The following is a 27,126-nucleotide window of genomic DNA, read 5'->3' on the forward strand; positions in this document are numbered from 1 at the left end:
CCTGTTAACATTATTTGTATTTAGAATACCAGCCTAACGGGACAAGCCGAAAGTAAAAGAAAAAGAATAGACAGCTAACACATCGTCATTTGGGCTCCTTCAGCAAATTCCCTAGATGAGTCCAAGCCCTGGAATTGGCTCAAAATGGCTCCTTTAAACCAAAATGGCCAACTTTGACCATGAGACCATTTTGTACACGTTATAATAGACGTGTCTGGGGGAAACTATGGGAATGTGGTGGTGCAGCTGGAGAGTGTTGGCCTCACAGTTCTGAGGACCGGTGTTCAAATCCTTTCAAATCCAAAGTTTGTATTAATTGGACACTCTAAATTGCCCCAAAGTGTGATTGTAAGTGCAAATGGTTGTTTGTATATCTATGTGTCCTGCGATTGGCTGGCAACTAGCTCAGGGTGTACCCTGCCTCCTGCCCTTTGACAGCTGGGATAGCCTCCAGCACTCCCGCAACCCTCGTCAGGATAAGCGGCGAGGAAGAAAAGAAGGAGGATAGATGGAAGGATATCAACATAGGCAATTCATAGACACGGTGGGGAAGTTTCAGTTACACAGTTTTTTGTTGTTCACGCCAGGGCTTCACTGTACCGTATTTTCTGCACTATAAGGCCCACCTAAAAGCCTTTCATTTTCTCAGAAGCCGACGGTGCGCCTTATAATCCGGCGCGCCTTATATGTGGATCAATATTGAGCCTTTAGTGCAGCTCCATCTCATGGATACATAACGTAACCCCAGCCTCTACTGTAGCGTCTATTCTATGCGCCTTATATATGAAAAAAAAATTGAAATTGGCCATTCATTGAAGGTGCGCTCTCCCGAGACCCTTGTGAGGATAAGCATAGAAGAAAATGGATGGATGGAGACTCTAAATTGCCCTTAGGTGTGATTGTGAGTTAGAATGGTTGTTTGTATCTATGTGTCCTGCGATTGGCTGGCAAGTAGTTCAGGGTGTGCCCTGCCTCCTGCTCGAAGATAGCTCGGATAGTCTCCAGCACTCCCGTGACCCTTGTGAGGATAAGTGCCTCCAAAAATGAATGGATGGATTATTAATATTATGATGTCACGAAATTCTAAAAAAGGCATTTATTGTGAGTGTGGAACTGCAGTGTAAATGCAGTCTTAGATAGGGAGAATAGACCCATTTAATTACCAAGTGACGAATTGGATAATTTTTTTTACCTTTCAGGAAACAATACGAGGAAACATTTCTTAACTGCTATTGGCTGCCAAGTGAACCAGTCACACCGTTTGACCCATGTCTCGTCACGCAAAGCAGCACCTGTGACTTTCTCAGACTCGGCAGCCACCGGCGCTGACTGGCTGTGTTCTTTGGAAAAACCCATTAAGCATTTATAGACCGGTTTTATCGTACCTCCCAAGGCAAATTCTGTTTAACGGGCCATAGCGGACCGACCATGAGGCTAACACGGGCCAGCTTCTTCCTGCAGGCTTACCTGACATTGGCGTCCGCCATGTATTTTGATCTGGGCGAACAGGAGGAACGATGCATCATTCAGGAGATTCCCGAGGACATGTTGGTGACGGGTGAGTCCTGGAGAGGCGAGAAGAATGAGACAAAAAAAAAAAAAAACGGAAACAGAGCACCTCTGAGAATGAATAAATGTGTCTCGTACAACATGATGACTTACGGCCGACAGCTCAGCTGAGCGTATCTCTTTCCCCATCAGGATATTTCCTGTTGCAGCCCTGGGACTTGGAGTCGTCCACCCACTCGCCTCAACTCGGCGTCACTGTGACAGTCAGAGACCCCGACCATGAGGTACAGTTTTTTGCAAAATGCACCGTCAATGGCCTTAAGTATTTTCTGATACTTTGTCATCCCAGTAATGGAAAAAGTAATTTCATTTGCATTTGGAAAGTCTTCTTTGCTCAAAGCTGACAAAGCATGCAAAATGCCACAAATGTGCTCACAAATAACATTGGTGGTGTTGTGTAATATCCCTTTAGGCAATACATATCTGAACACAAAAGGTGCAGCAACACACATACACAGACACAGAACAATACTCAGAGGCATACAGTATATACATTGCCCTCTGTGAAATAAGTAATATTTTTGCAGCTCACTGCCTTGTGCTCATCTCCACGTATCTCCACGTCTGTATTGGAATAATAAAATAATCATGATGCATAAGTTGTTACGTTTATTCTGTTGTATTATTGTAAAAAAAAAAAAAAAGTTTTTTGGGGAAGCTGGAAAAAAATAATGGCATTTCCCTTCATTTCAGTGGGGAAAGTATGTCATAGGGAGGGCAATTATTGGCAGAAAGCATTACAGGCTTTGTTGAGTCCATCTTCCACGAGTTTTCTGACCAAAGATGAGGAACAGCAACGGTACAAAGGAGAGATTGTCAGTAATGCTGATGAGATGACATTCTTCACACAGTTTTTTATGATTATAAATATTACATCTTATTAAATAGCAGCCAGTCCTCAAATTAGATTTAAAATTTTCAATGTAATGTCTTAAAATGCCAAAGAACAATTTATATGTTTGTAATCCACTTAACGCTAGGTTTTGATGAGCAAACGCTACGGCATCTTTGCCAAGTTCACCTTCACAGCGCACGCGTCTGGTCCGCACTTCCTCTGCTTCCAATCCAACTCCACCAGATTCTCCGTCTTTGCCGGAGAACGTCTGGTGAGACCGGGAAATACTCACCAACTTTCGCACGAGGCTTCATTAAATTTAGTTATCTTTAACCCACTCCTGTTTAATCTCGTGTTCGCCAGAAGTTACATTTGGACGTTCAGATCGGAGACCACGCCGTGAATCCCAAAGGTGACGCCGCCAAAGACAAACTGAAGACGTTGGAATACAGCCTGCAACATCTCATTGACCAGATGGTGTACATCACCAAGCAGCAGGATTATCAAAGAGTAAGGAAGAATATCCAATAGGGCTTTAGATGCCCTCCACTATGGGAGGCATTTCATATTTAGAGTGTGATTTAATTGATGAAATGTATTGCTTGCCCAGACCAAACACAGTATGTCTGATCATCTATCAAATTGTTGTTGCCTACAGGAAAAGGAAGAGACCTTCCGTCAGATCAGCGAAGAAACAAACAGTACCGTGCTGTGGTGGGCCGTGGTGCAGACCTTCCTCCTGATCTCGGTCGGTTTCTGGCAGATGAAGCGGCTCAAGGATTTCTTCATCGCCAAGAAGCTCGTCTGATTGCCGCTTGTCGATGATGGGGAAAGTAACATATTGTCATTTACTTGTACATTACTGCTATGCTTATTACTTCCAGCTAAGAACAAGGCTTTCCAACCTACAGTTAATTGTAGTTTATTTCTTCCCCAGGACCTTCAATTTATAAGTAATATTTTTATATTGACATACACTGTACATAAATGAATGATAACAAAAAAGCAGAAATGAAATGACCCACTTGGAATGCCGAAGCTCAGTTTGTGAAAACCCGCCATGGAATAATAAAGTCACGAAGTTATTAACATGCAATCTTTATGGCTTTAAATGAGACATTATAGATCTTATCACAAATTGGTCAAGAATTACAGACTTATTATTGTATACAGGATATTTCTTGTCATTTTTTTTTGGGGGGGGGGCGGGGTGCCTGTCATGCCAGGTCTCTTTTTTTTTATTAAGGGTTTTGAACTCATTGAGAGTAACCTGGTTAAATAAAAACAAATAAACAATAATTGGCACGTTTTACGGTGGATCTGTCTCATCCTGTGCGCCAGCCATTTTAGCATATCATATTCTGTAAACCGAAGCTAATGCTAAACCTTTGTTAGCTAGTGCTGATCTGAATTTACCTTTTTGGCTTTTGAAATGATATTGCTAAACCGGTTATTAGCTTCGCTGGCCACCGTAGTTCATTCACCTTTTGAGAAACTCTGCGGGGCATTGTTATGACAATGTCCCCACTGTGATGTCACAAGTTGTAGGGGACGGACATTTCGGTCAGAATACAAATCGTAGAGGTGATTCAAAAAGAGGCCAATAATGTGACGACGGTGGCGGTCTATCTTCATTTGCGATCAGTTTAGCTTAGCATAGTTTGAGCTAATCGAACATTTAACGTCGGTATAGCACCGTTCCTTGCATTAGAAAACAATTAAAGGGTAAGTTTGATTCCATTTTCGGGTCTTATTTGATTTAAAAGTCGAAGAATTAAATATTCATCATAATCTGAGTGTTAAACGCTTCCAGAGAAGTTAAGTGGCTAAGCCACCGACGGCAAGCTAGCATTAACCGTCAGTAAGGGGGAAGGTGCTAACTTTCAGTCGCGTCCACAACAGGAGGGCCCCCAATATGTCCCACTGGATCTGCTGCAACGCCTGCTTTCTTCCGCCCTCGTCCGAGCGCCGAATGGCCCTCACGTCCTGCGGCCATGTCGTGTGCAGCGTTTGCTACCACAAAGGTAAACCAGTAAAACACTTCATGGAATTAAGTGTGTAAGTCTTCACCTGAGCGGGTATAAGCGAACGTGTTGTCAAACAGAGACCCCTGTTGGACGTGTTTTATACTACATACGAGTTGCATTTTTACATTTTTAAAACATATTCATTTGACCTCAGACGTCTTCAGACTACTATCTCTGCGTATTCCTTCATATACGGCAATATCAAAGGTGAATATTGTATCTTATCACTTTTAAATTGGAGAGTGTGGCACTGACGAGACAACAGGAAGCAGAACTGGAGGTGGCAGAAATGAAGATGTTGAGGTTCTCGCTTGGATAGGATTAGAAATGAGCTCATTAGAGGGGCAGCCAAAGTTGGATGCTTTGGAGACAAGGTTCGAGAGAGCGGACTTCGATGGTTTGGACATGTCCAGAGGCGAGAGAGTGCTGAGGATGGAGCTGCCAGGCAAAAGAGCGAGAGGAAAACCAGAGAAAAGCTTGATGATGGATGTTATGAGGGAGAAAGGAAGATGCAGGTACACATGGAAAAAGATGACACGCTGTGGCGACCCCTAACGGGACAAGACGAAAGGAAAAGAAGAAGAAGAATCCCTCTCAAATGAATATAATCACTCCTGAACAGCTGTCAACAAATCAAGCTCACCTTGTGTAGAAACTGAACATCATTCACCAATATCAGTTTGTAGCTAAGGTGCGCTCCCTTCAGTTACCCAGACGTCCCAGTCCACCGACATATTAGTATTGTGTTACGCGTGACTTTGTATTTTTGGACCACAACACGGCATTTTGTGAGTACGTTTGAGCAACCTTTAAAAAAAAAAGCAGCATTTTGTTGACGTTACACCAATTTCATGGCCAGAAATTAGCTTGTCTATTTTTTCCTATAACAAGTCATAGTCATATTTTTGTGACTTTTCCCGTAGGTCAACAAAACAAATGTTTGATCTGCAACAATAAATGTCAAGTATCGCCTCTTACTGACCAAGTAAGTACTTAAAGTTACACATAAACGTGTAATGTTTTTCTATAAAATGACACCTACAAATGTACAATTGTTGACAAATGTTTGTTTGTCTGTCTGTCCAGAGCCGCCCGGACGTGAAGGCCCTGTTCGCCAACATCAACAGTGTGGCAAACAAACATTTGTCAGAGATCAGAAATGTTAGTTTGTTCATTCCCATTTCGCATCTTTTTTATATTACATAATTATGAGGTTCTCCCCCCGTGGGTTTGTGGGTTTTCTCCGGGCAATCCGATTTCCTCCCACATCCCCAAAACGTGCAGCATAAATTGCCCCTAGGTGTGATTGTGAGTGCAGCTGATTGTCTCGATGTGCCCTGCGATTGGCTGGCAACCAGTTCAGGGTGTACCCTGCCTCCTGCCCGTTGACAGCTGGGATAGGCTCCAGCGCTCCCCGCCACCCTCGTGAGGATAAGCAGTGAAGAAAATGGATGGATGGATAATTGTGAGGTCAAAGTATATTCACGTTTTATATTTAAATGTGCAGCGGAACCACTAGCATTGACAAACAGCAACAGTCATCTTCTGTGACATGCTGTACTTCCCAAATAGGCTTTTCCCATGGGAAATGTTGTAAGTTGAAATGTCGCCCTCGTGAAACTTTTGTTCACTCAACAGGCAAAGTTAATACGGACATTTTACTTGTCTTAGCTGCAAGTTATCCAGTGTACAGTACGACTAAAATGAAGTCAAGCCATTCAAATTGTAAATTGTATTTAAGTGCTAATTTTGTGGTCACAGTTAGTGTTGTGTAGTGTGAGTTTGTGTTGGTATAGCAGTTTCCATGGTTTGTTCTCCCCAGGTTGTAATGTTCCAGGCCAAGCACGGTCGAAAACTGCTAGCACACTACGAGAAAAGGGTGAGACTTTTTTTTTCCCCCCCTCTGGCCAACCCCGAACGGATTTTACCTTGGATTCACATCTATATATTGGTTTTATTTGTATAACAGAGTGAAAAACTGGAGGAGGGCTGGCTGAAGATGAAACAGGAAATGGAGCACATGGCCAAGTGAGTCAAATTGTTAATTTACATTGTTGGAAAAAAATAATGAACATATTTTTCCCCATTACAGGAAGCTGAATGAACAGAGTGCCTACATTGCTAAACTTGAATATACACTTCAAAGGTATTTACGACCAATCGAAGACATGAAATGGTTATTAACATTTTTTTCGCTTTAGGCTTCCGTTTAGTGTTCAAACGGGATGCTTTTCCGTTCTCCACCACTAGATGTCAGCGTTTCCACATTTATTCTAAAGCATGCGACTGCCAAAAAAAACACCTTTTGGAAAAAAAATGAATGAAACTTAATACGTGGATCAAAATCACCCTTGAATTGTTTTTTTCGGGTTACCCAAAGAGACAAACATCACAGAAGGGTGAAAGGATGTTTTTCCTAACTCTTCTCTGATATTTATTTGTCAGAAAATTGTACTCCAGTCCCGGGGTCAGTTTTTTCAATAAAGTATTTCCAGAGAAGGTAAACGTAAAATGTTTTTTGAACACCACTACGCAGTGGCAATCAACAGCATCATGTCGAATAAAATGCGAGCCGTGTGTGCTTTTCAGCAACTCTGACGTAATGTTTTCGTCTTGCGCCGTTCCGTCTGCTGACCTTGCCCGGACGCCAGCGCATCAGTGTCTTCTTTGTGTGCCACGCTGATAATCTCGGCGGGCATCTTCTTGCTTTGTATCCGTCTGGAACGCCGCGGGGATCGTCCCGTTGATCTGCCTTTCTCTGGAACCAGGAAAAAAACGGGAACTTAATCATTGTTAATAATCAAGTTGTTTCGTGGTTTTATTGTGAAAGCCGGCATTTAAGTCTCACGTCACGATGGGCTTTGCGACCTGATGTGAATTTTCTGACCTGAGGGCAATTTTTTCTTGAACTAGAGCTCATACGTGCTTTTTTGTGTTTTCGAACCGAAACGAATGGTTCACGTTGTGCTCTTTTTCAGTTTAAGGTCATCATCGATGTCCCAAATGAGCCACGGCTCCCAAAGCGCACATGGACGACAAGGTAGACAAATATGTCAAATACAAATAATCATATGTTGACGGCAAAAATAAATTTGAACCTCGAGTTATGAACTTAATTTGTTCCGTGACCCTGTTTGTGACCCGAAATGTTTGTAAATCAAGGTAATGTTTCCAATTGCATTGAATGGAAATGGAATAAATATATATATATATATATCCATCCATCCATTTTTTTTTTTGCCGCTTATCCTCATGAGGGTTGCGGGCAGTGCTGGAGCCTATCCCAGCTGTCAACGTACACCCTGAACTGGTTGCCAACCAATCGCAGGGCACAACAAAAAAAACAGTCGCACTCGCAATCACACCTTGGGGCAATTTAGAGTGTCCAATTAACGTTGCATGCTTTTGGGATGTGGGAGGAAACCGGAGTGCCCGGAGAAAACCCACGCAGGCGCAGGTAGAACATGCAAACTCCACACAGGCGGGTCTGGGATTAAACCCGGGACCTCAGAACTGTGAGGCCGACGCTTTACCAGCTGATACACCGTGCCGCCTGATGCCTGTTCTCCCCGTGTCTGCGTGAGTTTTCTCCGGGCACTTCGGTTTTTCCTCCCACATCCCAAAAACCTGCAACATTAATTGGACACTCTATATTGCCCCTCGGTGTGATTGGCTCCAGTACTCCCCACGACCCTCGTGAGAATAAGCGGCAAATAAAATAGATGGATGGATGGATATATAGTTACCATCCATCCATTATCTGAGCTGCTTCTCCTCACAAGGGAGCTTATCCCAATTATCTTCGAGCTGGAACCGGGGTACACCCTAAGCTGGTTTCCAGCAAATCGCAGGGCACATAGAGATAAACAGCCACACTCACAATCACACCTAGGAGCAATTTAGAGTGTCCAATTAATGTCGCATGTTTTTGGGATGTGGGAGGAAACCGGACTGCCCGGAGAAAACCCACACTGGCATTGGGAGAACAGGCAAATTCCACACTTGAACCTCGGACCTCGGAACTGCGCTGTCCAAAAATTCAAAAAGTGACAGTTGTGAGGATAAGCGGCTTGGGAAAATGGACAAAAGCGGTTGCCATTTTGTCGACCACCTACACGGAGTCTTAGTCACAGGCGCGCTTGAGTCTTCACGGTAATTGTGATAATGACACAAATAACACGAATGCCTTTTAAGACGTCGAGAGTCGAGTTTGCCTTTGTGTCGAAATAGTAATGAGTATTGCTAAATGGTTGTGGGTGTGCGCGCAATTGTTCCTCTTTTGCTTCAGTCCTGCAGATCCCGTTCAGCCCTCCCGTGTCACTCTCCAGACATTCCTCATCCAGCAACATGTGAGTGCCATGATCCCGCTTTGACAGCACTCGTACACACACACACACACACACAATCCTAACCACGGCGGGTCTTATGTTAGCTTTCGCCACTGTAGGTTTTTGCTCTGCCCCACAGCTATCTACACACACACAACTGAGGTTTTGCTTGGCTTTATCCGCCAATCCCTATCGAGTTTCCAGGACCTCATCGGCTCGAGCCTCCATTGGCCGCCTGGGTTTTAACAGTGCAAATGTTATTTTATCCCGCATGACTTTTAGATTCTCGCGCCGAAACCAAAACTACACGCGTGACCCACGGCAGGCATTATGTCAGTCAGCAGCTTTTTTTTTTTTTTTTTTTTTTGCTCCAGGCCTCGCTTCTTTCCGCAAAACGCTGAGAGTGAAGTTCATTTGTGTTGCTTTCCTTTTTTTTTTTGGGGGGGGGGGGGTTGACTCACGTAATGTTTGTTTTAAGACTTGTAAAGTATAACCTGAAAAGAGTATTGACTGAAGGATTATCCAAATGCCGTATCATCAATGTTTTCTAAGTAATTACAAAGTTAACGAAGCGATTGAATCATATTTTGTGCCAAAAATCTTTTTGTGTGTGTGTGTGTGTGTGTGTAGGTGCCCGCGTGTCTCCTGGTGAAAATGAAAGTGGTGCCTTGTCTCGTAAATTACGAACATACAGGACAATGTACAGAAGTACACTGGTTTCACGGAGTGCAATTAAGACAAAAGTCACACAAACACACACTTTGTATTATATTTACTATATTTGTGTGTTGCGCCTTTAAATGTTGGTGAAATAGTGTAGAAAACTTACTTACGTACAGAGCCACACTCAGGACGAGGTTGCAGGAAAAAAATAAAGTACACTAAAGCCTCGGTTTTCGAATGTCCCCGTTTTCGAACGAAAACAAGTTGCTTGTTTAGAGTTATTCTGCACTTTTGTGAATAAAAAAAAATTTACAAGGCTGTGTGCCGAGCCGCGACCGATATGGCAATGCACTCCCAGCCTCGCGTACTCTTCTACTAAAGCATACATTTTAAGCAAAAAATAAATATATTTCTTAAATTACTGTATTATATAAAGTATTTAAACTATACATGTCTTTCTACAATGCAGTTTATTCTCAGGAAAAGATTAAAAAATGCTTTAAAAAGCCCAATTTGTTGGGCTTGGAACGCATTATTTTTTTTTTCCCCCCATTCATTGTAACGGGAAACATCCATTCAGTTTTCGAACCGTTTTCTGGAACGCATTGCGCTTGAGAACCGAGGCATCACTGTACCTGAAAAACATCACGTATTGATGTCAACCAATGTTTGTTCCAAATATGCACTTGCACCTAAAAACAATTTTTTAATGAATCCAACTGAATTGCTCCATTTTTTTATTTTTTTTTCACTGCACTGGAGTGAGCGGCACAGTGGAGCGACTGGTTAGCGCGTCTGCCTCACAGTTCTAGGACCGTGGTTCAAATCCCCGCCCCGCCTTGTGTGGACTTTACATACCAAAAACATACATTAATTGGAGAGCGTACTCCGCCTCCTGTCCGTAGATAGCTGGGATAGGCTCCAGAGTTGCTGTGACCCTTGTGAGGATAAGCAGTTCAGAAAATGGATGGGCGGATGATGATGGAGAGCCCGGAGCTCACTCATAGCTCAGTCATCGCCCGAGCGGCTGTGGAAGTCCGGGCACTTGTAAGTCAGGGCCGCGCCCTATTTTAGGGGTCCCAAACATGACAGATCAAGACTTGTTCAGTAGTCTTGCCTTGAAAGCTAGGAAAAAAATAGCCCCAAAACTGAACAGTAAGTTTCCCATTTTACTTTGAATTTGGGCAAATTTCACAGCTCGTACTTTTTAACGGATTTCGACTAGAGTTTGCTAATCATTTTGCGGACCTCTGTAATTATTCTCGAGCTTGATGTTTTGTCTCCCTTTCAACAGCGCTGACAACATGGAGGCGGATGAACGACTGAGCTTTTTCAAAAAAGTAAGGCTCGAATATTCACGCGCGGTTTGCAAAACTTGACGACGCGAGCTCAAGTCTCATCCCTTTGTGCGCGTCAAGCCTGCCGCCGGCCCCAGATTGTCGCTGATCAGTCCTCCGCACAACGGCCGCATGGGTAAGTCACGCTTCACGTTTCCTCGTCGTCTTGTGCCGAGGTGTGCACTTCTAAGGAACTACGAGTTATGTTTCATTATGTTATGTTATGTTTTACTGTATATGTCCTTCCTACGCAGGCACAATTACTCACAGGATGTCCAGCCAAATGGGAAACCACTCCACACACTCGGCCACAGTCAGGTGATTCCGACATTCGTACCGTAATCGTATCATTTGTTGTCGCGTCCTCAACTTGACCGTGTGGCCTCCTAGCCGCTATCCGATAACGCCGACGACGACGCCCAGCTTGCCATTCGAAGACACGGCCGCTTGGAACACGCCCATCTTCCAGCCCTCCCGCTCTTTCCGGGCGCACCCTCCTCCCTAAAAAAAAAAAAACAAAAAAAAACAGGTGCCCGCGCATCCAGCTGCATGCACACGGTTGCTTTTTCCACCTTCTCAGGGAAAAGGGAGCGTTCCTGCACCTGTTCTATTCACGCACATAAACTGGGATTACATGAACAATAAATGCAGTTTGTTGGCTCCAATACATCAAAGGAGGCCTTGTAACTCGCGTGTGTGTGTGCGTGACCTCAGTCGTACAAGCGAAGTCAAAGAGTAAAAGTGTGGAAATAGAAACATGATATCACCTGAAGTCACGGCAGGAAGGAAAAGATGATGGCGGCGGCAGATTGATGCGCTCAGACACGTCCTCCGTTTCTTCCATTGTCCTCGTTTGTCAGCCGGCTGAAAGGCGTCCATTGAGGGAGGCTCAGTTGTGACTGCGCGTGCGCGTGGACACGTTTTCCAGGCCCGTGCACGCCACGCCGAATTGAAGACTATTGTGGAGAGTCAGCAGGCCTGATCCTCGTCCTTCCTGTTTTTTTTTAGGGTCCACTTAGCGAGGAGTCACTCCCCAAAGGCACAGCCACCTATGTACAGTCTACACATAAAGTACATATACACGCATGAATAGTGACGCGATCACGATACGGGCCAAAGTATTCAGAAATAGCCGTTCAAAAAAAGTAAGCAAAGCAAGTGGCATCCTTTGCGGAGGCAATAGTGCTCGTGCACCGATGTTATAAAATCACGTGACTTTTGTTTGCCTCGCCATATTGCCGCTCGAGCTAAGCAGTGCTCAATGCTAAGTCGGTTGGAGACGACACGGAAATACGTCTTGTAGCACGACGCCCAGTCTTGTCCGATACCGTCAGACATTTAGAAGGTGAAAATAAACGACGGTACGTAGAAAAATAACTATTTCCTGCACTATAAGGCGCACCTAAAAGGCTTTCGCATGTTCGCAAAAGCCGACAGTGCGCATTATATATGGATCAATATTGAGCCTTTAGTGCAGCTCCATCCAATGGATTACATAACGTAACCCCAGCCACTACTGTAGCGTCTATTCCATGCGCTTTATATATGAAAAAGTTTTTGGAATAAGCCATTCATTGAAGGGTCGCCTTATAATGCAGTGGGCCTTATAGTGCGGAAAATACGGTAGATAAACTCGGCATTGAGGACCCGTATTTAATGCCGAAGTCGATGTTTTGGCCGATAAGAAATTCGACCGTTAATTTGCTTCCATTTGTCTCGGACAACTGGATCTACACGTGGATCTGGTGAGTAAGTCGTCGAGATTTACACGGAAAAGTTTGAAAGCGTATAAAAGTCTGGACGCATACGAATACTTTGTCGTTGGATCTGTTCTTAATCAAAAATAAATCCCACATAGTGACAGTTTTGATGGCTCGTGAACGCGGAAGCGTGTTCGGCCACACGTTAACCTTTGCCGGAATCCATCGATGTTTTCAGCTAGTGTTCAATACAAATACCAATTTTTAAATAAATGACCCCTGGTTTTACACAAACTTGTATTCATTAACTATGATTGGGGAAAAATAAGAGGACGCCGTTGTCTCCATGGAACGTACATGGAAGCGATTACGGGCCACAGGTTAACCTCTGCGCTGCGACAGATGGTTTATTTTCTTTTTTTTAGATACGTATTGTTCTCAAATGAGCCAACTTGACATTATAAATATTTCTTGGTAATTTGAGATTGAGAAGAATAATTCCTACCTGAAGTGAAGCGATCGATACACATGCGTGTGTGTATTTTGGTTGGGCACCATCCATCACGTTTAATTGCCGAAATCCATCGATATTTTCTGGTCTTTTCAGCTGGTATTCCACAGAATGATCGCTTTGAATATATAATATATATATATATATATACAAGTCTCGGGCATTGCGAATATTCTGCTCCAGTTCAATGTCGCCCACGATGTCGAGCAGCAATGTTTGACAGGCAATATGGCGCCGTGAAAAGGGTGACGTCACGTGCATGAGCTCTATAGAAACAACTGCGGTTACGTCATCATCACAAACAATGCAAAAGACCCAAGAGTGCTGCAGTTGTTTAAAAAAAAAAAAATGATGACCTGACTAGCCGAAATTGATCTATATGCAAAATGACATTTGGGGCTGCCAAGCTTCTTTCTGACAAAGAAAAGTAAAGTATTGGTCTTATATTTGCGTTCCGCTTTAATTCTAATGGAATGCAACAAAACCTGCCAACCAATCAGCGGCACTTTGTCAAGACACGAGAGATTGGAAGGCAGCACTTTAATCAGAACTGTACAACAATAATGCCCAACGTAAGTAAAAAAAAAAATGGAAGACGTGGCATTCTGCCGGAGTTCTGAATGATTTCAAGATGATTAAAGGGATGGTATTTTTATAAACAAGTGAACCAGTCAGGATCTTTTGCGGAGGGAGATGAGGAAGCTGGCAGAACAAGACAACTTTGGCAAAAGCCTTCGGACTCGGAATAATTCTCTATAAGATGTGAAAATGGAAGAAATGGACCTTTCCAATGGCGATCTTAAGCTCCGCCCCCTTAGCCATGTCCCACAAGGTTCCAAAATGGCGATTGAACAGATCATGGATCGCGTATTCCAGATAATATTGGGGTATGATTTTTGCCAAATGCGTCAGACTTGTCCAAGGGAGTTCCACAGAGAGGTCTCAACTATTTCACGCGAGGATACGTACACGGAATTAAGATTTTGGACGGAGCGGGACGCAATGTCAGAGTTAGAGCGAAACGTTAGCGATTGATGCAAAAAAAAAGTTTGACGCCTCACAAACTTCATATTAAAATCCAACAGGATAAAATAGTGGGCTCGTACTGCGCATGTAAAGCAGGGCGAGTACTTTTTACTTGGAAAATTCACGAGGAATATCATTGTCGTCCTTATAAGTGAGTGGGTGTATTCATTTGACTTGGCTCGTAATGGAACCCAGTGCCCAGTCTTAAAAGTCTGATTGTGATCCAAATGGGCAAATAGACATTTCTCTTGCACGACGTGGCGCATTTACGTATCCCTAACCCGACTCTTCGGCATAAAACATGACGCACTTCATTCAGCAGGTCAGTGATACACAAGCAAAGTGAAAGTTGTTCTCCTGCAATGTATAAAGCACTGATGATAATTCAGAGAAGCTACTTCTCCCTCACTTACCTTCGAACGTACAGCCTTGTGTTTGTTGATATTGTCCACATTTAGTTGTACGTGGGGTCCTCCGCGAGCCTTAATCCACCGTAGACACTTCGTCAACTGCGTTTTGGGCTTTGGAAAATGAATCAACCTAACTGGATATCTTTCATCAGAATTGCACGTTCCCCGAGCGCATCTGAGCACCATTTTCTTCGTAACATTAACTTTTCCAAGCGCACGCTACTGACAACCGGTATTGCTGGTGGGACAAGATGGCGGCGGGGGCGTGTCAAGCCCAGGGGTTAAGACAACGCAGCTATCTGATTAGCTATTATTCTACGAGTGATTGACAGGTCGTAAAGGTCCGTTGTGCAGTTCTGCCTTCGTTTTCACAGTTGCCGAGCAGATAAAAGGTCTGTCCAATCCAGAAAAAAAAAGCAAAGCCACCAATCGGCATGCTTTGTGGCAATAGCGAAGGAAGCTGGACTTTTGTCAAAACTGGACAACATATGAACAAAAATGTGGCCATTCTGCCGACAGGAATGTCAACCGACGGACTTCCGCCTTGGGAAAAAGGAATGCACCCCTCATCATCATCATCATCATCATCATCATCACCCTTTGGGGAGGTTGAGGCGGAACTTGGCACTTTTATCAGAACCGGCAAACATATGGATGAAAGTAACGGGACACACGTTTCACCTCGTCAAGTGAAGGTCAAGAAAAAGGTGAGAAGATGTTCTCAAAAATGTCGCCGTGTGACTGCCGGAAGATTTGTCCTTTCTGGTCTCCCCCCCCCCCCCCAACTGTCAGTTCTTCCGCACCAAAATGAACCACACGTGCCTTTTCCGGAACTCCCCCCCAAGACCGTCACGGCAAACATCATATTCATAAGATGACTAATAAACAACTAAGTACTCAACGTGCATTCCTAATTAATTGGTTAATCCGTTGATTAAAAAGTGTGTCTTTATATTTTTGTGTTATGTACTTTCCCCCCGTTTGCTTTTCTTTGTCTTCCAAGCACCAAACCCTCGATCGAGTCCCACAAAGGCCTTGTCACTCTCGCTGTCTCGCTATGCCGTACACACGCACACATGGCTCCGGGCGGTACAAATGAGCCGGGCCCACTTCAGAGAACTAAAGAAAACTATTCTCTTGTCAGTCGGAATTATTGAGCGCCGTGTTCTCGCAGCGTGTGTGCGCACGCACGCCTCCCTCCATCCAGTCAAGTGTGACAGAGAGAAACTTGTCTCTCCTTAATGTGATCCAGATTTCACACTTTGTCACACTGTGAGTTGGGAGTGTGTAAGGGTAATTTCCCCCCCCCGCGTGGGCAAGACGTGACACGTACCAAATGATTTCACGCCGCAGATATTTGTCTTTGGATGAAGACCTTTCTGTGCCGAAAGCACACCGGGGGTTCGTTGTCCACTGGGCGGTAAATGCGGCTAATTGTGTGGAAGGCGTCTTAATGAAGCTCGGAGCTCAGGCGTAGTCCTGGCTGCAAATTAAATGACGGCTTGTTTTGTAACCGAGCGCGTTGACTTTGTTACGTTTGCCGTCGAAACTCACTGAATGCAACAGAAGGTACACGGAATCATTTCAAAGGAAACGCTGTTGATTGCAAACATAAAGTAATAGAAGAAACAGAAAGAAACACCTAATATTATTTTAAAAAATTCTACTGAATTTCAATTTAAAAATTCTGTCACATAAAAAAACATCGGGTAGACATTAGAGTAAAAATTTACCGTGATTTCCGGCCAATAACCCGGGACTTTTTTCCCCCACACGCTTTCAACCCTGCGGTTTATGCGGTGATGCGGCTAATTTGGGCATTTTTTTCTACCGGCCACAAGGGGGCACTCGAGCGGAAAAGGTAAGCGTGAGACCAGTGGAATTTATGTGCCGAGGAAGTGACTTTTACCGGTCCGACCCTGTTGGCGCTGCGCGAGCGTGTTACTGCCGTGGCTCAGTGGTTTTTACCTGTGTTTTTTTTTTTTTTTTTTTTTTTAACCACCCCTGTTAGCGCAGTGCTAGCGTTAGCACGTAATTCCCGGCATATAGAGCACACTTGGTTACAAGCCTCACCGAGTACATTCGTAAAGGAAATACCGTTTGGTACATACATACGCCGCAGCTGCGTAAAAGCCGCAAGTGCCCACATTGAAACCCACATTGAAATATGAGCTATTTACAAGAAAGACGATACACAGAAAGAGTTTAACGCTTGCGCGGCGCTAGTGCTACTGCTAACAGGGCCGGTTAAAATAAAACGTACCGGTAAATATCCCTGAGACACGCCAGTAAAACAGCAGCAACATGCTAGCACAGCGCTAACAGGGCCGGTAAAAGTCACATCCTCGGCACATGTATTCCACCGGTCTCACTTTTACCTTTTCCGCCCGAGTGCTCCCTCGCGGCCGTTAGCAAAAAATGTACATATTAGCCACATCACCGCATAAACCGCAGAGTTGAAAGTGGGTGAAAAAAGTCGCGGCTTAAAGGCCGTAAATTACGGTCATCTTATTACTATATGGAGCTACACACACGAGAAGGTAACCTTGGGTTTTTGACCCTAAACGGGAATAAAATGTGACGCACACTTTTACATCTGCTTCTTTTGAAGAGTGCGCAGAAGGTTAGCGCACACACGCATGCATGGTGATGCTTTCAAGAGGCAAACGAGTGAATGGAGGAGATTGACGTGTCAAAGAGGAACAGGTGAGCATGTGAACACCCGCACGCACTTCAACAGGTCAACACACACGTATCACACTCTCTATCGGCCCATACAAACATACATCCATCCATTTTCTTAGCCGCTTATCCTCACAAGGGTCGCGGGCAGGGCACATAGGGACAAACAACCAATCGCACTCACAATCACACCAACGGGGCAATTTAGAGTCTCCAATTAGTGTGGCATGTTTTTTGGGATGTGGGAGGAAACCGGAGTGCCCGGCACGGGGAAAACATGGCAAACCCCACGCAGGCGGGACCTCAGAACTTTGAGGGCCACACTTTACCAGCTGAGCCACCATACTATGATTGGGGGGAAAAAAAAGACAGCGAGTTGGCTCCTCCGTACACGGAAGCGTGTTGCGGCCACAAATTAAACTTTGGCAAACTTCTCCGTGACAGTTTTTTTTTTTTTTTTTTTTAAATATGCATTGCTCTCAAATGAGTCTAATGCGTATCCAACCCATTTGTGGGCAGGGTGGCAATTTTTTGCCCTATTGAGATAAAAGTCTCCTAACAGGCCACAATCAAGGAAATAACACTGGTTAAGTTATAGGATAACTTTACTAATTCATAATCTCGTCCCAAAAATGGGACGCTGCCCGCGAGAGGGTACTTGGGTTTTCTTAGTAGCTCGTCCCAAAAAACAGAATCAGAATCAGGTTAAAAAACTTAAATATTTTGATATACTGAAGATTATAATGTGTGAAAATCACGATGTCCCAAAAATGGGACGCTGTCCACGAATGGGTTAACAAAAAGAAAATAAACCGCTGGGATAGGCTTCAACCCGCGTACACGGAAGCGCGTTGCGGCCACACGAACTTTGGTCAACCTCTGCGTGACCGACGGTTTATTTTCTTTTTTAAAATATTCATTGGACTCATTTGAGAACAATGCATATTTATTTAAAAAAAAAAAACAAAAACTTTGTTGGGGAGAGGTTTACCGAAGTGTAACGTGTGGCCGCAACACGCTTCCGTGTACGTTGGAGACGACTCCCTGTCGTTTTTTGTTTTTTTTTAAAGACGTATTGTTCTCAAATGAGCCAACTTGGCATTATAAATACTTTTTGGGAATTTGAGATTGAGAAGAATAATTCCTACCTGAAGTGAAGTGATCACTAGACAGTCGTGTGTATTTGGTTGTGCACCATCCATCACGTTGAATTGCCAAAATCCGTCGATCTTTTCAGCTGGTATTCCATTCTCGTCTGTTGTGACAACCAACAGCACAACAAGTCTCGAGCATTGTGAATATTCTGGTCCGGTTCAATGTCCTCTCACACTGTCGAGCGTCTCTTTTTGACCTGCAATATGGCGGCGTGAAAACGGTGACGTCACGTGCACGAGCTCTCTAGGCAAGCCAGCAGGCAAATTCATTAATATGACACATTTCATATCACATGTGCTTTACATAATTTCAAAGTATTGTCAAAAAATCATTTGTAGCCTGGATTAAAAAAAAAAAACATTTCCAGTTGAGGGCATGTAACGTGTCAGGTTTGGCAAAGACAAGACTTAAGTGTCGGATGCTTTTGTCACGTCTGCGTCGTTAGACAAGTTCTTTCCTCTGCCAGCCTCGCCTTTCACATGGGGGGGGGGGGGGGACGAGGGGGGAAGGTCTAAAGGTGGGAAAACAGTCAGCGAAGGACGCTTCCCCCTTTTCAGCCTCTGCTTTTTTTTTTCTTTTTTTGGGGGGGTTTTGTTTTTCTGTTTCTATTCTAATGGCGGCTTTGTGGCCCAGTGAAGGATTGAGTGCAAACACAGTTAGGTGCGTGTGCGTGTGCACGCGTGCGTGTGTGTGTGTGTGTGTGTTTGCGTGCGTGCGTGCGTGCGAGTCCGACATGGTGGCTGCCCCCATTGAGCACCTGAGCGGCATTCCTCGTCTTTGCGGTGAAAAGCCCTTTGGACAGCTCCTCTTCTTCAGCGAGCGCAGCTGCTGTTGACTCAAACACACAAGAATCTCCTCCATGACGACACACACACACACACACACACACACACAACACACACACGTTTGTTTTCGCAAGCAGACAAACGCACACCACGGGCGACCCATCCAAGACGGGCAAATACAGCATTAGCATTTTCTACAAGGGTTAAGGGTTTTAAAGCGGGATTTCAAGGCAGGGGTGGCGGTTCAAGATGGTCTTTCAAATTGGGGCCTCCGATTAGGGTTGTAAATCCGGGTCAAATAAAGGTTAGGGTGGGGAAAATGTCAACGTAGGGTGAGGCGTTCAAGGCGGGGTTTTAAAAAAAAGTTATAGATATAACTGTAGGCTTTAAATTTGGGGTTTTCTAAATATGAGTTGGCGGCACGCTGGTAAAGCGTTGGCTTCACAGTTCAGAGGTCCCGGGTTCGATCCCGGCCCCGCCTGTGTGGAGTTTGCATGTTCTCCTCGCGCCTGCGTGGGTTTTCGCCGGGCACTGCGGCTTCCTCCCACATCCCAAAAACATGCAACATCACTCCGCCTGTCCATTTTCTTTGCTGCTTATCCTCACAAGGGTCGCGGGGAGTGCTGGAGCCCATCCCAGATGTCAATGGGCAGGAGGTTGTGTACACCCTGAACTGGTTGCCAGCCAGTTGTTTCACTCACAATCACACCGAGGGGCAATTTAGTGTCCCCAATTATTGTTGCATGTTTTTGGGGTGTGGGAGGAAACCGGAGTACCCAGAGAAAACTCACGTCGGCACAGGGGAGAACATGCAAACTCCATACAGGCGGGTCCAGGATTGAACCCGGGACATCAGAACTGTGAGGCCAACACTTTACCAGCTGATCCACCGTGCCACCTGCAACATTGGACACTCTAAATTGCGAATTGTGATTATGAGTGCGCCCGTTACTCCGGTTTCCTCCCACATCCTAAAAACAAGCAACATTCATTAGACACTCTAAATTGCCCGTAGGTGTGATCGTGAGTGCGGCTGTTTGCCTCCGTGTGCCCTGCGATTGGCTGGCGACCACTTCAGGGTGTACTTCACCTCCTGCCCGTTGATGGCTGGGATAGGCTCCAGCACTCCCGCGACCCTTGTGAGGATAAGCGGCTAAGAAAATGGATGGATGGATAAATATGAGTTCAGTTTTCAAGCCTGGTTTATGGTTTCGAACAGAGGTGAGTATGTCAAGATAGATTTCAATTCTGGATTAGGGTTTCAAAATGTTTCATGTTACAGTTTTAAATGTTTTTTTTTTTTTTTGCTTTACACAGTCTTTCAGTTAAGTTTTTAGGGTTTCAAAATGAGGTCTCAGGTTAGGGTTTCCAAGCAGGGTTTGACTCAAAATAACGTTTGAAACTGGGGTTGCAATTCTGGTTTAAGGTTTCACCCAAGCACGTGAAATAAAACATCAAAACTGTCTTACTGGCTGCCAGTTGCTGTGCTGCATTCAGTTTTATCGTCGACAATTCGATATTTACCTTCTTATAGTACAGTGTTAAGTTTTTTGGGGTTTTTTTTTTTTTGGGTGTCAGTGAAATTCGAAGAAAAGTGTCCCAGTCCTTTGAAAACGTACAAATTTAATTCAAAGCGTCTGGCGGGAGCTCAGCGCTGCATCTGGATGCCGTCACGCTCTCCCCAACACATGACAGCGCGAACAGCAGTCATATTTCAGTCCCGAAATGTCGTCAATCACCTCCGAGAAGACCAGGCCGGCCCGGCGTGAGACATAAAATTCACGCGGGCCGCCGCGACTCCGCTCAGGTGTCGACGCGGCCGACATTTTTTATGTCACGCGAGAGCTTTGTCCTCCTCGTCCTCTCAGCGACTGAGGACGAGGAGGACGGAGAGCAGATGTGCTGGATGAACGAGCGACGTTGACGGGTCGCATATGACGAAAAATGATTTGCAGAGCAGTCGTGTAAAAAGGGGGTTCTTAAAGTCCACCTGACACCAAAAGCATGATTTTTAGTATGTTTTTAATTTTAAAAAATGGCAGCCGGAATGGACCCATCTGTTATTTCACCACACAACATAATTTTGACGTATACGTATTTTTTTTAACCCCGTCGTGAAAATCCTCACAAGGGATTTGTTTTAGAGAAGTATCAGGGAGTGATGTCAATGGCAGACGCCCACTCAGGCGGGCTCGTGTGTTTGTACCAGTTTTACCTGCGTGAAGGTAGCTCTTGTGTTGGCCAAAATGCCGGCTCGTTGTATTGCTCGAACACTCGGGACGATGGATTCTCTCTTCGCACTTTTCCAAAAGACCCGTTTCGTCGTGAAAAATGGATTGCAATATCCATGCTTGCAATATCTAACCGGTATTTACCATACATGACTATTCGAAATGTTAGATTTGCAGCGAGAATCACAGATGCTGACACACATTTGCTAAAATGATGTGGCGGGCCACATCTGGCCCCTGGCCCCACTGTTTGACATCCAGTGGTTGAGACTTGCCCGAACCAAATTTCCCCATCGTGGGACTAATAAAGTTATCTTATCGTAGAGCCACGGTAAATTTTCAAAATAGAGTAGGCTTTCAAAATAAGGTTTCAAGGAACAGTTCAGGTTACAAATCCTGCATTAAGTTTCTCAATTTAGGTTTAAGTTTCACATGTAACGTTTCGATTTTGGATTCGCGTTTCAAAGTAGACTTAAGAGTTAATATAATAAAGATCGTTGGACATATTTATACTCAAGTCAAATATTTTTCGTTTTTTTATTTAATGGCAACGATTAATATGCAACAAAAGATAAACTGTACAAGATTGTCCATACAACAAATATCCAAAACCTCTGCCAGCACTTATAAATACGATATCTTACAGAGATATTTACAAACCCAATTCCAATGAAGTTGGGACGTTTTGTTAAACATCAATAAAAACAGAGTAAAAGAATTTGCAAATCATGTTCAACCCCTATTTAATTGAATACACTACAAAGGCAAGATATTCAATATAAGAACTTAGAAACGCACTCTATGTAAGCAGCAAGGCCAAAAACCAACACTGAATGTCCGTGACCTTTGATCCCTCAGGCGGCACTGCATCAAAAAACGACATCAATGTGTAAAAGATATTATCACGTGGGCTCGGGAACACTTCCAAAAACCAATGTCTCTAAATACACGTTGGCGCCACAACCTGAAGTGCAACTTAAAACTCTACTATGCAAACTAAAAGCCATTTCTCAACAACACCCAGAAACGCCGCCAGCTTCTCTGGGCCCAAGCTCATCTAAGATGGACTGATGCACAGTGGAAAAGCATGTTGAGTCCATGTTTGAAATTCCATCTATTTTCTTAGCCGCCTAGGGTCAGAGGGAGTGTTGGAGCCTATCCCAGCTGTCAATGGGCAGGAGGCGGGGTACACCCTCAATTGGTTGCCAGCCAATTGCAGGGCGCATAGAGACAAACAGTCGCACTCATAATCACACCTTGGGGCAATTTAGAGGGCCCAATTAATGTTGCATGTTTTGGGGATGTGGGAGGAACCTGGAGTGCCTGGAGAAAACCCACACTGGCACGGGGAGAACATGCAAACTCCACACAGCTGGGTCCAGAATTGAACCCGGGACCTCAGAACTGTGAGGCCAACGCTTTACCAGCTGATCCACTGTGCCTCCCACATTTCACATTGTTTTTAGAAATTGTGGACGTTGCGTCCTCCGGGCCAAAGAGATGAAAAGAACCATCGGGACTATTACAGACACGAAGTTCAAAAGCCAGCATCTGTGATAGTATGGGGCTATATTAGTGCTAATGGCACAGGTAATTTGTGCATCTATAAAGTCACCATTAATGCTGAAAGGTACATACAGGTTTTGGAGAAACATATGCCGCCATCCAAGCAACGTCTTTTTCACGGATGCCCCTGCTAATTTCAGCAAGACACTGCCAAACCACACTCTGCACGTGTTACAAGTAGTAAAAGAGTGCAAGAGTGCGGGTACTATACTGGCCTGGCTGAATGAAAATGGGTGGCGCATTACGAAGAATAAAATCCATCAACGGAGACCCCGGACCGTTGAACGGCTGAATCTGTACATCAAGCAAGAACGGGAAACATTTCCACCTAAAAAGCTTCAACAACTAGCGTCCACAGTTCCCAAACGCTTATTAGAAGTTATTAAAAGTAATGCTGATATAACACAATTGTAAATATGACCCTGTCGCAGCCATAAAATTCAAAGTTAATGATTGTTAGCCAAAAACCAAAAAAGTTTATCAGTTGAAACATTAAATATCTTGTCTTTCAATTAAATATTTGTTGGACATGAGTTGCAAATCATTATATTCTGTTCTTATTTATATTTAATAGAATGTCCCAACTTCATTGGAATTGGGGTTGTATACTCTATATATTGGATACACACACGTGCACGCACACACAGAGTACACAATGAATTCATGCAGTATAATGCCCAAAGAAAATAAATTAGAAATTCATTTTTTTTTTTTTTACCCAACGTGGAGGCAATTAAAAAAAAAAAAAACAAAACACTAGTTTGACTATTTCATAAAAAATAAATTCACTTACATACACACCAGCGGTAAGTGGACAGTAACACGTTGGTCTATAGCGGCGGCAATCCGTTAGCGTTCGACACGACAGGAGCAGAAAATAACAACGTACGGTCGTAGTAGGACTAAGCGGTGGCTTCACAGGTTTGAAAAGAATATAAACGTGATATGCGGCGAGCGCAATGTGAACGCATGCACTTTATGGGCAAATCATTAGGTACACATGGGCTGAGATAGCGGCGTCCCAAAAAAAAATCAAATGAATAAAAATCACAATTTAGCGTTGTCCATTCATCTAAGTTTCCATTTTTTTAGCGAAAGGATAAATTCCTCTTTGAAGGACCCCTATAAACGGCGACAATTCCGGTCAAATATTTACTATCTACTATCGCACGTTGCTACGTAAAAGTGACTTTGGGGGTCCGATTTAAAATACATTCGACAAAGTGATGGTGTACTTAATGAAATGCCGACTGGATGCAATGCAGCGTTTAGCAGCCATTTTTTCCGCCTCCCAGTAAACCACGTGGTTGGTGTTTCTTTAACAACATAGATATGAAACTATTGACACAAACCGTATTATTATTACCGTAATTTCCGGCCTACAAGGCGCAACTTTTTTTCCCCCCACACGCTTTCAACCCTGCAATTTATGCGATGATGCGGCTCATTTGAGCATTTTTTTTTCCTAACGGCCGCAACGGGGCACTCGAGCGAAAAAGGTAAGAGTGAGACCGGTGGAATATATGTGCAGAGGAAGTGACTTTTACCGGCCATGTTAGCACTGCACTAGCATTAGCGCTGTGCTAACGTGTTGGTGCTGTGCTACTGGCGTGTCTCAGTGATATTTACTGGTAAGTTTTATCTTAACCGGCCCTGTTAGCATTAGCGCGGCGCTAGCGTTAAACTTTTTCTGTGGACTGTCTCGCCTTCTCCCAGTGAAGCATGTGGTTGGCGTTTCTTTAACAACATAGACATGAAACTATAGACATGAAGTGCACATTATTACCGTAATTTCCAGCATATAAACCGCAACTATTTTCACACGTTTTCAACGCTGCGGCTAATTTGTGCATTTTTTTTCTAAAAGCCGCAAGGGAGCACTCGAGCCGAAAAGGTAGGAGTGAGACCGGTGGAATATATGTGCCGAGGAAGTGACTTTTACCGGTCGGGCCCTGTTAGCGCTAGTGTTAGCGTCTTACTGCCGTGTCTCAGTGATTATCCCTGCTAAAAAAAATTCTATGGAAATTCTATAGAACAGACTTGGGTCCTAAATTTCTATGGTTCTTTAGAAATGTTCTGTAGAAAATTTTAGCAGGCATGTTTTCTTTTTTAACCGGCCCGGTTAGTGCAACGCTAGCGTTAGCATTAGCGCGGTTGAGCTAGCGTTAGACTGTGTACCGTCTTTGGAAATGCTCTTGCGGCTTTTACACAGCTGCGGCTCATGTATGTACCAAATGGTATTTCCTTTCCAAATGTACTGTGCGAGGCTTATAACCAGGCGCGCTCCGTAAGCCGGGAATTACGGTACATTTATTTATACAAAATGAAGAAGCATGCTAAATGCTACATAATCATATCTGACTATATACAGAAGACGCAAATGTTTGAAAGGCAGAAAACGGGGGCTCGTTGATTCCTCTATAGTCAGCTTTTAAAAAAATACTTTGAGGGATTTTTGATTCTTATTATTTTTTTAAAATCTCTCTTTACATTCTTCATTGTGTTCGAAAATGCATGAAAGTGGCGTTGAACCCTCCACTGCTAACATTGGTAGTGTATGTGCTGGTGTTGGTGCACTTTGCCATCTACGTGCGAATGCGTGTGCGTGTGGATGTCGTGCGTGTAGATTTTGGGGTACAGTTTAGAGGAGGTCAGCGGCTGGTTCTGGTTCTGGTTCTGGTGGGCTACGTAGTCCTCGTAGGACAGGCCCTCCTTGTCGGCGCCGGGGCACACTCGCTCGCGGCCCGCCGCCACCGGGAGGCGCTGGGCGGCCGGGAAGGCGGAGGAGACTTGGGACGAAGACGAGGGGGAGGCGGAGGGGCAGGAGCGTTTGGACCGGCAGCACCAGAGGAGGGCGGTTCCCAGGACTAGGGCCACACCTGCCGGGATCCCGATGATGACGGGCCAGGGAAGGCCCGGCGAGGCGGCGGTTGGGAAAACTAAAGCGTTTTGGGGCTTCACGTCTGGAAAGACACAAAGTCAAATTGTGACTTTTGGGGAGTGGCGAGGGGAGACTTCTTTGCGAGTTAGTTTATGCTCCAAAGTCAAAATGGCTTCTGGGGCTGAATTTTGGGTATTTGCGAAAATGGCCAAAGTGCCCTAAATTGAGGAGTTTCAAACCAAAATGGCTGACTTGATGCATCTCTTCAGTGGTGGCTTCGGAAGACTTTTTTGCGGTGGGTATACTCATTGCAGACATGTCTACCAAATTTCAAGTCTCGAAGCGAAACTGGCTTGAGGGGCTCTATTTTCGAATTCACATGAACTACCAAAATGGCCACTTGGAACCAAAGTAGGAGACTTCCTGGTCCTGGTTCTTAGGTTAGGGTCTAATCATCTATCAATCTACAGTTCATGCATACCACATTTTTTGTTACCGAGAGAAACTCACGTTAAATTTTGCCTTGCTCAGGCCCAAATAAACGACATCGAAACGTACACGGACGAAAAGTCGGGCTCGCACCTGGTAGCACGGTGAGGTAGGCGCTCCTGAAGCTGTAGCCCATGGTGTTCGCGCCCAAGCAGATGTACATGCCCGCGTCCTCCTTCTTGGCACGGGCGATCAGAAGCTTGTTGAGGTACGAGCCGTCGGGCCGCGACCAAACGTCCCCCGTGGGCAGGACCACATAGTGGTGGTCCCCGACCTGAATGACCAACACAAAATGGATAACGTTAGCATGGCACTCGATCGTTTAGACCTCATGAACCATTATCCGGGGTGTATCTACCGTAATTCCCGGCCTACAGAGCGCACCTAGTTATAAGCCTCACCCAGTACATTTGTGAAGGATATTCCATTTGAGAGAGTTTAACGCTAGCGCGGCGGCGCTAGCACCCAGCTAACAGGGCCGGTTAAAAAACAAACAAACCGGTAAAAATCACTGGGCAAGTCACAAGGCAGTTACATGCTATCGCAGCGCTAACAGGGCCGGACCGGTAAAAGTCACTTCCTCACAGAGTACATTTTGTAAAGGAAATACCATTTGGTACATACATACGCCGCGGCTGTGTAAAACCCGCTAATGCCCACATTGAAACCCACGTTCATACACGAGATATTTACAAAGAAAGACGGTACGCAGAGAGTTTAACGCTAGTTCCGCTGAGCTAATGCTAATGCAGCACTGACGCAAGCGCCACCGCGCTAATGCTAGCGCCGCGCTAATAGGGCCGGTATAAAAAAAAAAAAAACATACCGGTAAAAATCACTGAGACACGGCAGCAATACGCTAACGCTAGCACTGACAGGGTCGGACCGGTAAAAGTCACTTCCTCGGCACATATATTCCACCGCTCTCTCT

General features: G+C 44.6%; 3 protein-coding genes across 4 annotated transcripts in view; 2 read left to right on the forward strand and 1 right to left on the reverse strand.

Annotated features, from left to right (window-relative positions):
• Nucleotides 1-1,428: 1,428 nt before the first annotated feature.
• Nucleotides 1,429-3,545, forward strand: si:ch211-255i20.3 (transmembrane emp24 domain-containing protein 11). The gene is made up of 5 exons (XM_061835276.1): nucleotides 1,429-1,558; nucleotides 1,702-1,793; nucleotides 2,550-2,675; nucleotides 2,768-2,914; nucleotides 3,063-3,545. Exons 1-5 carry the CDS (start codon nucleotides 1,429-1,431, stop codon nucleotides 3,210-3,212), a joined length of 645 nt encoding a protein of 214 aa, XP_061691260.1. The 3' UTR covers nucleotides 3,213-3,545.
• Nucleotides 3,546-3,690: 145 nt separating this feature from the next.
• On the forward strand, nucleotides 3,691-11,440 carry LOC133508824 (probable E3 SUMO-protein ligase RNF212). Its single transcript, XM_061835275.1, has 13 exons — nucleotides 3,691-4,129; nucleotides 4,307-4,428; nucleotides 5,355-5,416; nucleotides 5,518-5,592; nucleotides 6,254-6,310; nucleotides 6,401-6,459; nucleotides 6,524-6,577; nucleotides 7,410-7,471; nucleotides 8,720-8,780; nucleotides 10,717-10,762; nucleotides 10,841-10,895; nucleotides 11,014-11,077; nucleotides 11,150-11,440. Exons 2-13 carry the CDS (start codon nucleotides 4,320-4,322, stop codon nucleotides 11,262-11,264), a joined length of 819 nt encoding a protein of 272 aa, XP_061691259.1. The 5' UTR covers nucleotides 3,691-4,129; nucleotides 4,307-4,319; the 3' UTR covers nucleotides 11,265-11,440.
• A 10,353-nt stretch (nucleotides 11,441-21,793) lies between these two features.
• fgfrl1a (fibroblast growth factor receptor like 1a) overlaps nucleotides 21,794-27,126 on the reverse strand; it is a 53,623-nt gene continuing 48,290 nt past the window's right edge. For both annotated transcript variants that reach the window (XM_061835089.1, XM_061835091.1), the window contains exons 7-8: nucleotides 26,289-26,469; nucleotides 21,794-25,788 (exon numbers count right to left, since the gene is read on the reverse strand). In XM_061835089.1, coding sequence (XP_061691073.1) covers nucleotides 25,367-25,788; nucleotides 26,289-26,469 — 603 coding nt within the window. In that variant the 3' untranslated portion in view covers nucleotides 21,794-25,366. The remainder of the gene's footprint in view (nucleotides 25,789-26,288; nucleotides 26,470-27,126) is intronic.

Source organism: Syngnathoides biaculeatus, chromosome 11 (genome assembly GCF_019802595.1).
Source record: "Syngnathoides biaculeatus isolate LvHL_M chromosome 11, ASM1980259v1, whole genome shotgun sequence".
Classification (NCBI taxonomy): Eukaryota; Metazoa; Chordata; class Actinopteri; order Syngnathiformes; family Syngnathidae; genus Syngnathoides; species Syngnathoides biaculeatus.